This window comes from Erpetoichthys calabaricus, chromosome 10 (genome assembly GCF_900747795.2).
Source record: "Erpetoichthys calabaricus chromosome 10, fErpCal1.3, whole genome shotgun sequence".
NCBI classification, from domain to species: Eukaryota; Metazoa; Chordata; class Cladistia; order Polypteriformes; family Polypteridae; genus Erpetoichthys; species Erpetoichthys calabaricus.
Genome location: NC_041403.2, coordinates 75,618,968 through 75,635,784, shown reverse-complemented (window position 1 = coordinate 75,635,784; position 16,817 = coordinate 75,618,968). Strand labels below are relative to the sequence as shown.

Here is a 16,817-nt window from a genome sequence, read left to right as displayed (position 1 = left end):
AACTTTTTCAAAACCTGGCAGGATCTAATCAATAATATTTTAGAATAAGCTATTAAAGTACTGAGGAAGTAGATTCTCTTCCCATGTCTTTTTCTTCTCCATTTATCTGTATCCGCCTAATAAACTCATAAATTTATTTATTTTTACTATTTTTAAGTTTTAGTTTGTTGGCCCTGCTCTCTTTCTCAGGGGTGGGGGTTGATTTGTTTTCAATTCTATTTTTTTTTTGTAAAAATTGATCTATTTGTATGGAATGATTACAATAAAATCAAATAAATAAATAAATAAAAAAGACATATATTAGTTTATAGTACTAAATGATGTGATTTCAAATAATATGAAAAGTAAACTATACTGAAATGTTTTACCCTACTTTAATTCATCCATTTTCTATTTCATGTTTCAGGTGTACAGTAATTTACATATAATATGATTTTCTATCAATAATGCTCTTTTGGAAAAGTCATCGGTAGTAGCAAAGCTAGGGTAGCTTTAGGGTTAAATTTAATGTAGAATTAAAGAACACACAGCCAGAAAGAGTACATGGAACAGAATGAGTATTTTGTAATTTCTTACTATTCAAGAGGAAAAAAATAAAATACAGAAAAGAAAATTTCAAACATATGAGAAATTTGCATTACACTACACTTTAATAAGGAAGAAAAACATCCATAAAAGATGAACTACATTTCACATTTACATTTATTTGTATCTTTTAAAAAGGAATGAAAACAGTGACAATAAAAATGATGCTCAAATTAATTTCAAAACCAATATACTTTCTATAAAAGAAAAACTGACAATAATATTATAATGCATAACATTATGAAAGCCACCTTATGAAACCCATTTAATACAACTCATCATCAGTGGATGCTGAAATCAATCCTGAGAACACTGGGTCCAAGGCAGGATCAACCCTGGGTGGGGTGCCAGTCCAGTGCATGAAATAATACTTTTTGATATTACCTTAAACTCACATTTTATCTGTATAGTTTGTTTAATACAGGCTTTTTAACAGAATAGTATTACATATTGCATACATCTGACAAACCAGACTGTTTGCAATCTTAACACCAGGCTGCTGGATTAATTGTAATGAATTGTGTTGTTCTGATATTATTTATTGTTCCAGATAATTTTCATGAGTGCATATCCACTGTATTCAGTTTGCAGAATTACTCAGTCTAACACTTTTATAAGGATTGTGATTCCAGATTTTCAGAAGGGATGTGCAAATCAAAAATATCTCATAAAATGAACATTACAAGATAGTACAAAATAAAGTGTAAGTAACTTAAAAATGTCTGTACATTGACATCAGTTAAAAACAAAAACAGGAAAAATATTCTTCTTAAAAATAATTTCTGTTTTTTTTGCCTTCTCTTCCATACCTTCTCATTCATTATTAAAGAATGGCACCTGAAGAATACTGCAGACTCTGAAAAATGATTCATTTCAGACGTCTTGAAGATTCAAAACATAACTTTACATTTTAGCATTCCTTATTTTAAAACACAATCAAAGATGTGGTGTTCCGATATTATAAGATGCTAAGAAACCTATGCTGTTTTTTATTCAATAGTTAAAATTAATTGGTTTCATAAAAGATCAAGAAAAGTAATTTGTTTATTTTCTTTACAAGTCCAAATGTCCACCTGTAAAATATGCACCAAACTGTTCAGACTCACCTCAGCTCAGCAGACAATTTTTGAATGGTCAAATCTTTCTCTTCTGTAGATAACTGACACTGCTGCAGTGCATCTTGCAACTGTTGTAACTGCTGAATGGTGTCCATAAGTTCACCACGCACCGTTTTCAGCTGGTCCTCAAACTCCTGGGTCCTCTGCAGGGAATTGCGACGATCCGCCTCACTGCGATGAAGTTGCTCTTCCAAATCAATCACTGCACAGAGAAATAAACATTATTGTTCCTTATAAAAACAAAATTAAAAGCTATAAAATACATTTTATGTTTAGACTTAAATAAACATTCTAGATATACATTTGTTATTAAAAACATGTTTTATACTGCAATTCACTGAAAAACAACATGAAATGTTCTATTTGCAGTTTACAAACCAGAGTATAATTCTGTCCATATAAAAGGTAAGTCTTTCCAGTTTTAGAGCTTAACACTGTTACAGCTTACTGAGGGCATGGTCACAAAGTAGACAATCTTTATTACAGCTTCATAGCACATGGATGTACATTTTTTTTAGATTAGGATAAGTTTGATTTCAATGTTCCCTTTGTGTTTTAGTGGTTTTCAATTTAAGATTTCAAGTTCCTCTCACAGACCACATGGTTATATTAACTGATAACTCTAAACTAGAACGGTGTAATTAAATAAGCCTTTGTTCTGTAACTATGTTCTGTGACAAAGGCCTGATTTTTAGCTTGGCCTCATTGTTCCAGGACCCAGTGAGCCTAACACAACAAAAATGGACTTAAAGAATGGATTGATTAATGTGTTACAGTGGTGCAGCAATATATTAAAGGGTCATGCTGAATAACTCATGTTTATTCATATTGCATTACACAAGAAACAATTAAAGCAACAAGTTATTTAAGTGAAAAATTAATTGTGTATCAGACAGAGGAGCAGCAAAAATAAATACAAATGGAAAATTTATAGCAGAATAATTCCTCTTTTACAAAACAAACAGATAATACTAATCAGAATTTAATAACACAAACTCTGTCTGGGAGGAAGGCTGATTTACCAAGATCAGATTTTTTCTCAAGCTGCTCCTTTGTTTCTTGTAAATTGACCTCAAGCTGGCTTAGCTGGATGGCCTGGCTGCTGCTGTCATTGCGTAACCTCAACATCTCTTTTTCCATTTTGTTCAGCTCTTCCTTGTCATTATTTCTTTCCATCTTCACTTGCCTAAAGAAGAAAAACTGCTAAGTTATAAAAGTAACTCTCTATGTTGCATGGAATGATCAAGCTCTTTATATCCTCTACAGATAAAGCATGAAATTGCATAAAAAATGGGTGTATGCATTACACAACAAGGTTTCCAGTAGTCATGAGACCTGGGGCCTCCGGTAATTTTAGTATACAGGCAATTGAAAACAGACTTACTTTTAAACTAAATAACAAGGAAGCTCTGAAATATAAAGACCCAACAGTCATCTACTTGTTGCATACTGTTGGAATTTTCACCAAAAGGAAGACATAAACAGTCAATTAGAAAAAGAAAATTAGTCTTTGGATCTCTAATATTAAATAACATGCCAAAACAAAATACATTTAAATAAATAACATCTTAACTAGTAAATCACTGCCATATTTTTAGATTTGGATTAGTCTCTTTTGCATTAAACTATTCTGATTACTATTTTTAATGCATCTGTTTCATTTGGGTTATATATTTTACTTATATTTTGTGCCTACGCTGATAATATAACATTGTCAGACCTACTTAATCCAATTTGTGGTTTAAAGAGAACCTAAACCTATTCTGACAGCTTCATGCATAAGGCAGAAACTAAGTCTGCAGGAGGCACCAGACCATTGTAGAGTCTATTCCTGATAAGATACAATTTATAATGGATTTGACACAATATATAGAACTGTGAACCATATGACACTCAATATCGAAAATAAGAAGACCAAAAAAAATTAGAAAACTATGTCAAGTCAATTATTCTTAATAATATAAAGTATAGGGCTACATGGTGGTACATTAAGTAGTGCTACTGTTTCATTAATCTAGCATCGGGGTCAAGACAAATTATTTCACTTATTTAATCACAAAAATAGAAACATTTGACATTTGAACTCTCTTAATATTTTGTGACTACAGGTAAATTCAGGGATAACAACTTGAAGTATACCATATACACACAGAAGGTGACATCCTAACAAAACAGTAATGCCACACACCATTAGGTCTGACCCCCTTAACTCATTAAAATGTCCAGTAACAAATAACATAACATAACATTCCCATCCCCTTTATCCAGTCTAGGATCAAGTCAAAAATAATTTTACATAATATAAAAAGTTCTGTTGAATTTGACTTTCTATGTCAAGACATGAACAGTGATGTCGTTTTATCAACCATGTTTGACAATAAGCAGGCAACTACTACAGAAAACAGGAAAATGCAGCATGAATGGTGACAATGATGAGACGAAAAAAGGGTTATATTAAGTACTGTAAGTAACCTTTGACATTTTGTACATATTCTGGTAATGCTTCTTTCTTATACTAGTTATGCAAAGTGACCTGAGGTGGAAAATTACGACTTTACAAATATCTAAATCAATACACAAGACTTTCTAGGTCACAGGAAAAAATATTTTATTCATTTAGGTCATGAAAAGAATATTTAACTAGGTCACCCATAATTAATTAAAGTAAGCTACACTGAATTAAAACATTTTTATTACATTTCACAAATGTCTTATGTTATGAAGCAGCTCTATTACACAGAGTAACACATCAGCTCTTATGAATGTTGCAGAATTTTGAGTGGATTACAATAAATATTCTAATGTTCCATATGCAGTTCCTCCTTTTAAATATTATGACTATTGAGGGCTAAACATTTTGAAATAAACAAATACATGAACATATACCACTAAACAAAGTTTATATGGTATTAGTATAGCAAATAGACACACAAAAAGACAAAAAACTAGTGTCACTTTGCAAAACACTCATATAAGCACTTCCAGAACAAACTGTTCCAGAATGTCAGTGTTATTATTAGATTAGATAAACTTTATTATTCCCAAGGGGAAATTCCCAAGGATGCAGCGGCAGAAACAAAAAAAACAAGAATACAGACTCACAGGGCAATTAATACAGACAAAAATCAAACATTCGATATGTAAATATAAATAAATAAATAAATATTGTTCAGCTCTACGGTGGGCTGGCGCCCTGCCCAGGATTTGTTTCCTGCCTTGTGCCCTGTGTTGGCTGGGATTGGCTCCAGCAAACCCCTGTGACCCAGTAGTTAGGATATAGCGGGTTGGATAATGGATGGATATTGTTCAGCTATTTCACAATGGTATTTCAAAATAAACTTAACAAGTGCCCCCAGAAGGAAGCACTGAAATGCCTGATAGCAGCGGGCAGAAAAGACCCCTGCAGAAAGCGGTTCTTAGCACTCCATGGTGGAATGAGCCTGTGGCTAAAAAAATACTCTAAGACAGCGCCTCCTGGAGGGGATGGAGGACATTTTTCATTATGGCATCCCATTTTGCCACCATCCCCTTTTCTATAACATCTTCCAGTGTATCCACGGATAACCCTATGATGGAACAGGCTTTCCTGATAGGTTTACTTAGGCCTTGTGCTTCTTTTGAGCTCATGTTGCTTCCCCAGGAGACCATAGCATAAAACACCACGCAGGCTACGATCGATCGATAGACACTTTATTAATCCCAAGGGGAAATTCAGGTAGAACATTTCCAGTATCTTGCTGCACACAACAGAGCCGAGTCTCCTTAACAAGTACAGTGTGCTCTGGCCCGTCTTAGACAGTGCCATCGTGTTGTCAGACCAGTCCAGCTTGTAGTTTGGATGGATGGACGGATGGATGGATACTTTATTAATCCCCAAGGGGAAATTCACATACTCCAGCAGCAGCATATTGATAAAAACAATTAAAAAGGAATAAAAACACCCTATTAACTAAAGAGTGATAAAAAAGCAGTGCAAATGAAAAAATGCAAGGTGGAGAGTGCAAGGCAGGTATAACAGTCAATAACATTGTATAATGTTTACTCCCCGTGGAATTGAAGAGTCACATAATGTGGGGGAGGAACGATCTCCTCAGTCTATCAGTGGAGCAGGTCAGTGACAGCAGTCTGTCGCTGAAGCTGCTCCTGTCTGGAGATGATACTGTTCAGTGGATTCTCCATGATTGACAGGAGCCTGCTCAGCGCCCGTCGCTCTGCCACTCATGTCAAACTGTCCAGCTCCGAGCCTACAATAGAGCTTGCCTTTCTCACCAGTTTGTCCAGGCGTGAGGTATCCCTCTTCTTTATGCTGCCTCCCCAGCATACCACCGCTTAGAACAGGGCGTTTGCTACAACCGTTTGATAGAAAACCTACAGCATCTTATTGCAGATGTTGAAGGACGCCAGCCTGCTAGGGAAGTATAGTCGGCTCTGTCCTCTCTTGCACAGAGCATCAGTATTGGCAGTCCAGTCCAGTTTATTATCTAGCTGCACTCCCAGGTATTTATAGGTCTGTACCCTCTGCACACAGTCACCTCTGATAATCACGGGGTTCGTGAGGGGCCTGTGCCTCCTAAAATCCACCATCAGCTCTTTGGTTTTGCTGGTGTTCAGTTGTAGGTGGTTTGAGTCGCACCATTTAGAAAAGTCCTTGATTAGGTTCCTATACTCCTCAACCTGCCCACGATAGTAGTGTCGTCAGCAAACTTTTGCACGTGGCAGGACTCAGAGTTGTATTGGAAGTCCGATGTATATAGGCTGAACAGGACCACAGAAAGCACAGTCCCCTGTGGCGCACCTGTGCTGCTGACCACAATGTCAGACCTACAGTTCCCGAGACGCACATACTGACGTCTGTCTGTAAGAGATAGTTCATGATCTATGCCACCATGTATGAATCTACTACCATCTCTGTCAGCTTGTCCCTAAAGAGCAGAGGTTGGATGGTGCTGAAGGCACTAAAGAACTACATAAACATAATTCTTACTGCACTACTGCCTCTGTCCAAGTGAGAAAGTGATTGGTGTAGCATGTAGATGATGGCATCCTCTGCTCCCACCTTCTCCTGGTATGCGAACTGCAGAGGATCAAGGGCATAGCGGACCTGTGGCCTCAGGTGGTGAAGCAGCAGCCGCTCCATGGTCTTCATCACATGTGATGTCAGGGCGACAGTCCTGAAGTCATTCAGCTCACCAGGACATGATTCCCTTGGGGTCTGCAAGATGTTTTCCAAAGCCTCAGGCTCAGGTTGAAGATGCGCTGTAGAGGACTCCCCAGCTATAATGCACAGGCCTTCAACAGTCATGGCGATACTCCATCTGGACCCACTGCTTTTCTGGCATGAAGTCTCCTCAGCTCTCTGCTTACCTGGGCTGCTGTAATTGTGGGTGGGGGAAAACTCTCTCCTATGCTGGAATCAACAGAAGGATGGGTGGAGGATGCAGTACTCTGAGGTGAGAGTGGGTTAGGGTGGTCAAACCTGCTAAAGATGTTGTTCATCAGATTTGCTTTCTCCCCGTCTCCCTCGATGGAGGCACCCCGTTTCGAGCTGAAGCCAGTGATGATCTATCCATCTATATATCTATTTCTATATATATCTATATTTATATATCTATATATATATATAGATTTATTTAGGTTTATATGGACCCCTAGGTTACATGTAGCTCTGCACCACTTCCACATCCTCCCCCTTGATGGTGACAGATCTCAGAGGCTCCTTAACACACCTAAAGTCCATCACCAGCTCTTTTGTCTTATTGCTATCGAGTTGCACGTTGTTGTTCCTGAACCACAACACAAAGTCCTCCACAACCTTCCTGTACTCTGACTTGTCTCAATTATTAATACAGCCTATGATGGACACGGCTGTAGATGGCAAGCGCTGGTATTATGCTGGAAATCTGTTGTGTAGATGGTGAGCAGGAAGGAAGACAGGACAGTTCCCGAAGGTGCACCAGTATTACACACCACCATATCTGACACACAGTCCCTCAACCTCACACACTGCTGTCTGTTGGTTAGGTAGTCCATGATCCAGGAGACTGTGGGGGCATCAAGATGCAAAGTCTTGAACTATGTCACTGCCGTGGTAAGTAAACCTCTCGACACTGTCGACATGCACTCGGCAGACAGACACACTGCTGATGGATGTGCCTAAGAGGTCAATAAAGGCCTAGATCTTTGTTTTTATCCAGGACACTCACAGGCTCAGGAGCTCAGACTCCTCGCTAAGTCTCTTGAGAGCCCCGATCTGAATCTCCATTGACTCCGCGAAGATCACAGCACCGTCAGCAAAGTCAAAATTGGTGAATCTTTCTTCATCAACAGACGCCCCATAGCCGCTGGACCCCACAACCCTGCCCAAAACTCAGCCCATGCAAGCACTGAACAGAGTAGGAGCAAGAACACAGTCCTGACAAACCCCAGAATCAACTGGGAAAAAATGGAGAGATTCTGCCTCCATTCTGCACTTCACTCACAGTACCAATGTACACGCCAGCCATAATATCAAGCAACTTCAGGGGGAAGCCAGTGAAGTCTCAGGATGTCCCACAGGACAGCTAGATCAACTGAGTTGAACATTTTACAAAAATCAACAAAGGCCGCGAAGAAATTCTGACATTTGTGTTTATGCTCCTTGAGAACCCACAGTGCCAGGATGTGGTCAATGGTAGACTACTTAGGCGTAAAACCAGACTACTCTGGCCACTGGTAGGTGAGCAAGTAATCACTGATCCTATTGAGGGTGTCCCTAGCAAGGACCTTACTCAACACCGAAAGCAGTGTTATCCCCCTGTAGTTGCCACAATCCAGGCGATCAACCTTCCCTTTCCAGATAGGGACGACAAGTCCCGTTTTCCAGTCAGTTGGGATGACACCCATCTCCCAAATGGAAGCAAAGACTGCTTACAATGCAAGGAAGACAACCTTACCACCAGCCTGGTGAAGTTCACCGTGGATACCTCAGATCCATGCAGCCTTCCCTACCCTCAGCTGGTTCACTATTTGTACAATCTCAGATTAAGTAGTTCATAGCTAATTGGAGGATCTGCTTCAAGAACCATGGACCCAGAGGTATCCAACATCCTAGCTGGAGAATCAGCTTTAAACAGCTGGTCAAAGTAGCCATCCCAGCGGGTCACAACTGCAGTGTCATCCGTAAGGACCGTTCCATCATCTGCCCTGACTGCGACTCTCCGAGGAACAGATTCAGATGTGCGTAATGCTTGGATTCCTCTGTAAGCAGGATATGGGTCGCTAGACCACAGATGGTGCGTCACTTGCTCACAGATTCATCTGACAAACGGCTCCTTATCTACCCTCAGAGCCCTCACAGCCAACCTTCTCAGTTCCCAGTACAGACCAGAGCTGCCAACGGGCCATGCACAGAATCTCCTCTCAATAATAATCCAGAGTGCCTTGCGAGATGAAACACCTCATTCTGGAAACATCGGCAACACCAACACAATGAATGAATGAGTTCTGTTAAATACTTACAGTAACTAAGATCTAAATATTATTTTTTTTCAATTTCTGCACCACAAATGAAGACAGTTGTTTGTCTGTCTTAACTCGATAATGTACAGTGCATCCGGAAAGTATTCACAGCGCATCACTTTTTCCACATTTTGTTATGTTATAGCCTTATTCCAAAATGGATTAAATTCATTTTTTTCCTCAGAATTCTATACACAACACCCCATAATGACAACGTGAAAAAAGTTTACTTGAGATTTTTGCAGATTTATTAAAAATAAAAAAATTGAGAAAGCACATGTACACTAATCCCTCGCTATATCGCGCTTCGCCTTTCGCGGCTTCACTCTATCGCGGATTTTATATGTAAGCATATTTAAATATATATCGCGGATTTTTTGCTGGTTCGCGGATTTCTGCGGACAATGGGTCTTTTAATTTCTGGTACATGCTTCCTCAGTTGGTTTGCCCAGTTGATTTCATACAAGGGACGCTATTGGCAGATGGCTGAGAAGCTACCCAACTTACTTTTCTCTCTCTCTCTCACGCTGACTTTCTCTGATCCTGACGTAGGGGGATTGAGCAGGGGGGCTGTTCGCACACCTAGACGATACGGACGCTCGTCTAAAAATGCTGAAAGATTATCTTCACGTTGCTACTTTCTGTACAGCTGCTTCGTGAAGCGACATGCTGCACGGTGCTTCTCATACTTAAAAGCTCGAAGGGCACGTATTGATTTTTGCTTGTTTGTTTTTCTCTGTCTCTCTCTCTCTCTTTCTCTGCTCCTGACGGAGGGGGTGTGAGCTGCCGCCTTCAACAGCTTTGTGCCGCAGTGCTTTGCATACTTAAAAGCCAAACAGCCCTATTGATTTGTTTGCTTTTCTCTATCTCTCTGACATTATCTGCTCCTGAGGCGCACTCCTTTGAAGAGGAAGATATGTTTGCATTCTTTTAATTGTGAGACGGAACTGTCATCTCTGTCTTGTCATGGAGCACAGTTTAAACTTTTGAAAAAGAGACAAATGTTTGTTTGCAGTGTTTGAATAACGTTCCTGTCTCTCTACAACCTCCTGTGTTTCTGCGCAAATCTGTGACCCAAGCATGACAATATAAAAATAACCATATAAACATATGGTTTCTACTTCGCGGATTTTCTTATTTCGCGGGTGGCTCTGGAACGCAACCCCTGCGATGGAGGAGGGATTACTGTACATAAGTATTCACAGCCTTTGCCATGAAGCTCAAAATTGAGCTCAGGTGCATCCCGTTTCCCCTGATCATCCTTGAGATGTTTCTGCAGCTTAATTGGAGTCCATCTGTGGTAAATTCAGTTGATTGGACATGATTTGGAAAGGCACACCTCTGTCCATATAAGGCCCCACAGTTGACAGTTCATGTCAGACCACAAACCAAGCATGAAGTCAAAGGAATTGTCTGTAGACCTCCGAGACAGGATTGTCTCGAGGCACAAATCTGGGGAAGGTTACAGAAAATTTTTTGCTGCTTTGAAAGTCCCAATGAGCACAGTGGCCTCCACCATCCGTAAGTGGAAGAAGTTCGAAACCACCAGGACTCTTCCTAGAGCTGGCCGGCCATCTAAACTGAGCGATCGGGGGAGAAGGGCCTTAGTCAGGGAGGTGACCAAGAACCCGATGGTCACTCTGTCAGAGCTCCAGAGGTCCTCTGTGGAGAGAGGATAACCTTCCAGAAGGACAACCATCTCTGCAGCAATCCACCAATCAGGCCTGTATGGTAGAGTGGCCAGACGGAAGCCACTCCTTAGTAAAAGGCACATGGCAGCCCACCTGGAGGTTGCCAAAAGGCACCTGAAGGACTCTCAGACCATAAGAAAGAAAATTCTCTGGTCTGATGAGACAAAGATTGAACTCTTTGGTGTGAATGCCAGGCGTCACGTTTGGAGGAAACCAGGCACCGCTCATCACCAGGCCAATACCATCCCTACAGTGAAGCACGGTGGTGGCAGCATCATGCTGTGGGAATGTTTTTCAGCGGCAGGGACTGGGAGACTAGTCAGGATAAAGGGAAAGATGACTGCAGCAATGTACAGAGACATCCTGGATGAAAACCTGCTCCAGAGCACTCTTGACCTCAGACTGGGGCGATGGTTCATCTTTCAGCAGGACAACGACCCTAAGCACTCAGCCAAGATATCAAAGGAGTGGCTTCAGGACAACTCTGTGAATGTCCTTGAGTGGCCCAGCCAGAGCCCAGACTTGAATCCGATTGAACATCTCTGGAGAGATCTTAAAATGGCTGTACACCGACGCTTCCCATTCAACCTGATGGAGCTTGAGAGGTGCTGCAAAGAGGAATGGGCGAAACTGGCCAAGGATAGGTGTGCCAAGCTTGTGGCATCATATTCAAAAAGACATGAGGCTGTAATTGCTGCCAAAGGTGTATCGACAAAGTATTGAGCAAAGGCTGTGAATAATATGTACATGTGATTTCATAGTTTTTTTATTTTTAATAAATTTGCAAAAACCTCAAGTAAACTTTTTTCACATTGTCATTATGGGGTGTTGTGTGTAGAATTCTGAGGAAAAACATGAATTTAATCGATTTTGGAATAAGGCTGTAACATAACAAAATGTAGAAAAAGTGATGCGCTGTGAATACTTTCCGGATGCACTGCACTTGAAAGTAGAATAGGGGCATTTCTCTCTATTATAAAAAAAAATCTTGGAAGGAGACGAGATGTGATTGTCTCAGACACTTTCACGTCCAACTAGACGAGTCTTCATGCAAAGTGATGTAACTATGCCTGGGGCTGGAAGCCCCGCGAGACAAGAGCTTATGCAAAGAGATTTGGAAAAGTCCTGCGCGGTTTTGTCAGACACATTTCTTGTAGAGAGAAAGAAATGATATTCAGTCATGGGCAGTTATATGTTGCGTTGTCACAATGTAATTCCAAACACAGAATCAAAATTCAATGCGATATTGATGAAAAGGTAAAAGCAAAAAGAGATGGAATATATGGAAATAGGTGATATGACAGAAGTGAACCGCGCGACATGCAGATCACGCAGCATCTATCCTAGCAGCAAGCCAGCAGCTGATTGAGCAAAGAGGAGGTATTAAAAAAAAAAAAAAACTAAAAACAAACTGTGTGTTTCCCATTGTATCACCATTTAAGAGGGGGTGTCAGAGGAGCGATTGCGTCTCCTTGGGGTGCGTTCTGCCCCCTCCTTCACAACGCGAGTGGCAGGCAGGGGGTGGTTGGATGGGGGCAAAGCCGCCTAGTATGCTACAAAATTGGATGCAGATGATATATTACTGTTAGAAGTGCTGATTAACCTATAAAACACATTGTACTGTAAATGTACTTTATATTCAGGTGCTATTTACTGTTAATCGTTTTAAAACAAAGCTCTTCACTTCAGTCACTTTGTCCAAACATTTTGCAGGCAATACTGCTCTCCTGCCAGAAAATTAATTGTACCTGTTGCTATACCAAATAAGCATTCAAATATCTTTCGGTTTTTCTTCTGTTGGCTGAAGTGTAATATCTCCACTTAACACATCTGCAAGGTCAGCTGATATCCCTTATCCTTATTCTCCTATTCTGAGCCATCTTTTTCACACTACTTCTCACTCATTTTGTCACCTTCATTTCACTTGCCACATAACCAGGTGCATTAGGGCTAAGGCCATGACACGGGGCGTTGCCTTCACTGTATTATGAGTAGGTTGCCTATCTTTTTGTCAATGAAGTACTTTAGAAAGAGTGTACAAGATGTACAAGCTGATGTTTAATTCTCATTTTGATTTTTTTCTTACTAATAAAAATAATTGAGAAGTGTCTTCCTGTGAAATTTCAAACAAAGTTTTCCCAATAACATAATAACAAGTAGATGGATGGTAACAAATTATACTATAGCAGGTAACAGAAAGAACACTTCTTACCTGGCAGTTTCCATTAATTCAGAAATTTGGAGATCTTTATATTCAATATCACGGCGAGCAGTCTGAAGATGTTCATCCACTGTCCTCAGCTGATCTTTGGTAGCTGTCTTCTGCTTCTGCAATTCTTGTTCAAGTGATGAAATCTTTTGCAAATTAAAAAACACAGAACTAGAATTAACAATATCTCTCCAACATATGTTTAAGTACAGTAAACCTTTGACAAAATAGAATGGAGAAGTGTGTCTGGTATTGCCAACTCTGCTGATATCATAAAAATAGATGCAGATTGACAATGAATACGTACAACACAAGTCCAGCAGGAAGAAGAATAAACCAATTACCCAAGAACTACAATTAAAGGTACATTAAAATGTATTGCCCTTCTGAATTACCTCTGTGAATGAGTTCTGCTTTGCTTTACTATGCTGAAGTTCATCTAGTGTCTACACCACGCTCTTCTCTAGTCTAGAGACCAAGTCCATTCTAGTTCTTATATGTACACATCAATGGAGACGATTGTTTCTACTTTTGGTAGTCTGATTTTGCATACTATTTGTGCTTTTTGTTTCATACTATTTTGGAGTTTTGTTCTATTACGTTTTTTTTTGTAATAGTGACAACTGTTAATAGTGCTTTTAAAGCATAATTGACTTAATTGTGCAGTGAGCAATAGTGGAAAAAAATACACAAGGTGTCTTAGAAATATTTAAAATATGTAGTAAGATCAAGATAAATAACAAGTGAGACACTATAATTTCTCTGGAACATACCAGTTAGTGTATTAAGTTACTACAAAAACTGTTACTGTTGCATCTGCAATTTGCCCCTGAAGCTTATTTTTAATAAGTATTCAATGTCTATTGTGATCTAAGCTATTCTAACATGCCATATACTGTAAGTCATAAAAATGCTGTTGAATCCATGCTTTGTGGTGGAATGAGAATTCTTTTTTGGCACTGTTGTAGGGAAAATTAACCTTTACAGATATCAGACATCTTAAAATGCAGTTCATCTTTTATGATATCTGAAAGTTATCTTTACTTTTAAAGAAAATAACTGCCTTTAAAAATTTCATATTCATTCAACTTCCAGTCTATTTAAGGATATCTTGAAATGCATTTGAGGTATCTAATAAAAGTATATAAAAAAATTTTACAGAGACACGATTTTATTCAAAAATGCACTAAAAAAAAATTATTATTTTTCTTGTACTAATTAAAATTTCTAACCAGCTTAACTATGGAAAGAACATGACACAACCTGTAAAATTAGATTAATTTATGTAGGTTAATGGTTATAATTGGGGAAATTTTTTAATTGTAAGTTATTTTTTTGGAATCATTTAAGGAATAAAATCGTGTCACTTAAAAAAAAATTTTACCCACTGTGATGCCACACAGTCCTCAGCACGTTACTAAAACCTTTATTTGGGTGGTAAGGTAATTAGACAGAAATGACATTAGCAAAAGAGTGGAATCAAACCATTAAAACAATTAAATTCATTCTTAATTAATTCACATATGACCAACAAAATCTTAGTACAAGAAATTCTTTTCACTTTTAACTGCATTTTTGAATAAAATCGTGTCATAAAAAACTTTTCTTTTGTATTTTTTAGTCATCCTAATGCCACACAGTCCGCAACATGCTACAAAAACCTTGACTTGGGTGGGAAGGTGATTTCACAGAAATGACATTAGTGACAGAGAACATCGTACTCCGAGGTGAAACCTTTCACGTGTGAAGGTTGAAATGTGGTGGATAAGGTGGAAATGTGTGTTGGTCTATTGAAGAACTGAACTGTCAATCATTCTTAGAAAAGCCCAACACTTTATCAACTGAGACAATATTGCCAAATAACTGAAAAGAGTATTCAGAGAGATTTGTATATACTGTACATGATGGAAAATTGGTAAAATTAAAAGAGTGTGTGTACATTGGTCCTTTGACTGAACGTTAAACACACTAACCACTTGACCAATGCTGCTTAACTGTCATATTGAAGTAATTTGACAAAACTTCAATATCAATTAATCAATAAGATTTTTTAAATTTAATCTATCTATTAATCTAATATATATATTATATATATATATATATATATATATATATATATATATATAAATATAAATGTGTGTGTGTGTATTCACTAAAAGTATAACATAAGGAATGAGAAATTTAAATTTGATACAATTAACATACAGATCCCGTGTCAAAACTGATGAAATATTGCATTGTCATCAGAAATCGGCAAGTATGCAAAGTTTAAAGGAAATTGGTTTGGTAAAAGCTGGTAAAAAATTGATTGCAAAATTTGACTCAGAGAAACAGAGGGGGCAAGTTGAATAAAATCGTGTAATAAAAAAGGAAGCTATTAGGAGATGTTTTGAAAAATATTTGAGGTATCCTGAATTATATTGGAGATATCCGCAAATAACATTTATTTTGAAATAAGATTGTGTAGTTTAAAACATATTTTAAATTAGGGCGGGCTCTTCTCCCACATCTTAAGGATGTGCATGTTAGGATAGATGGAAAATCTAAATTTGTTTGCTGAGTGAGTGAGTGTAAAAATGCAGGTGTGTTTAACAATGAACTGGAACCTCATATAGGGTTGATTTTGTATTGCCATTTTTGGCTTTTGCCCTATGTAGTGCTAAATTTGGATTGCACAGGTTTACAAAAAGGATGGGTGAATAAATATCAAGATAACAATGAAAACTGCTCACAAAAACACAATTATGGGGATTGCTAAAAATGTGATTTACCTTTAAAAACATTTACATCTCTTAATAAATAAAACAAATGTTTCCTTCTTAGATTATAAAAAAATATATAACTCAATAACACTCAGAAGAGCAACAGTTCCACTCGCTACTTCTAGTTACCATTTTCTGTAGCTCCGATTGATGATCCTCCAGCTCTCCGACTCTGGTGGTGGACTGCTGTAACATTAACTGCTGTTCTTCAAGCATCTGTTGCAGGCGCATGTTCTGCTCACTGGTTTCTTGCAAAGTCTCTATACTGCACTTAAGTTCTTTTTGCAATTGCTGAACCTAAAATTTAAATAGTTGTAAAAATCTGCCATTTGCTGCACATGATAATAAGTAAAATAACAATCCAAAGTAACAGCAATCTATGTTATGTTAAAGGAAATGCAGAAATGGTTAAACAAGTGTAAAGCAAATATAATAATAATTGCTTACACTTATATAGTGCTTTTCACACTACTCAAAGCGCTTCCACTCTGGGAGGACGTGGTAGGCAAACCCGTAGACTGGAATAAACAGTTTAGTGTTGAAAGAGCATTGGTATACTAGACAAACATTACACTTTTGAAAATGTAAAAAATAATCTTGAAGGGTACAAAAAATAGGACCATAAAAAATGAATATTAGGAAATAAAATCCCACTTTTTTTGCTTCACTTAATTTGCAGACAAGAATCAATCGGTACTAAAACTGGTTATAAAGTTACAATATTACATCCCAGGAACAAAACTTTAACCAAGCTTTTTACTTCAGTTTACAAAAAATATTTTGTTACCAAATTAACTGCCATCCAAATAAAATCTGTTACCTATAATGTACAGTCACTCAAGGAGCAAAACTACAGTGTAAATTATACTGGAAAAGTTACATGTTATTTGCTTTGTATGAAAAGCCCTTTACAAATACAACCATCTAGAAACGTCTAAAACAAACTTCAGTACAA

General features: G+C 38.2%; 1 protein-coding gene across 2 annotated transcripts in view; it reads right to left on the bottom strand.

Moving 5' to 3' along the window:
• The window catches only part of LOC114659159 (coiled-coil domain-containing protein 18-like), a 70,081-nt gene that overhangs the window by 16,956 nt on the left and 36,308 nt on the right, over positions 1–16,817 (bottom strand). For both annotated transcript variants that reach the window (XM_028811450.2, XM_051932785.1), the window contains exons 18-21: positions 15,992–16,159; positions 13,104–13,246; positions 2,726–2,889; positions 1,692–1,905 (exon numbers count right to left, since the gene is read on the bottom strand). In XM_028811450.2, the coding sequence (XP_028667283.1) occupies positions 1,692–1,905; positions 2,726–2,889; positions 13,104–13,246; positions 15,992–16,159 (689 nt within the window). The remainder of the gene's footprint in view (positions 1–1,691; positions 1,906–2,725; positions 2,890–13,103; positions 13,247–15,991; positions 16,160–16,817) is intronic.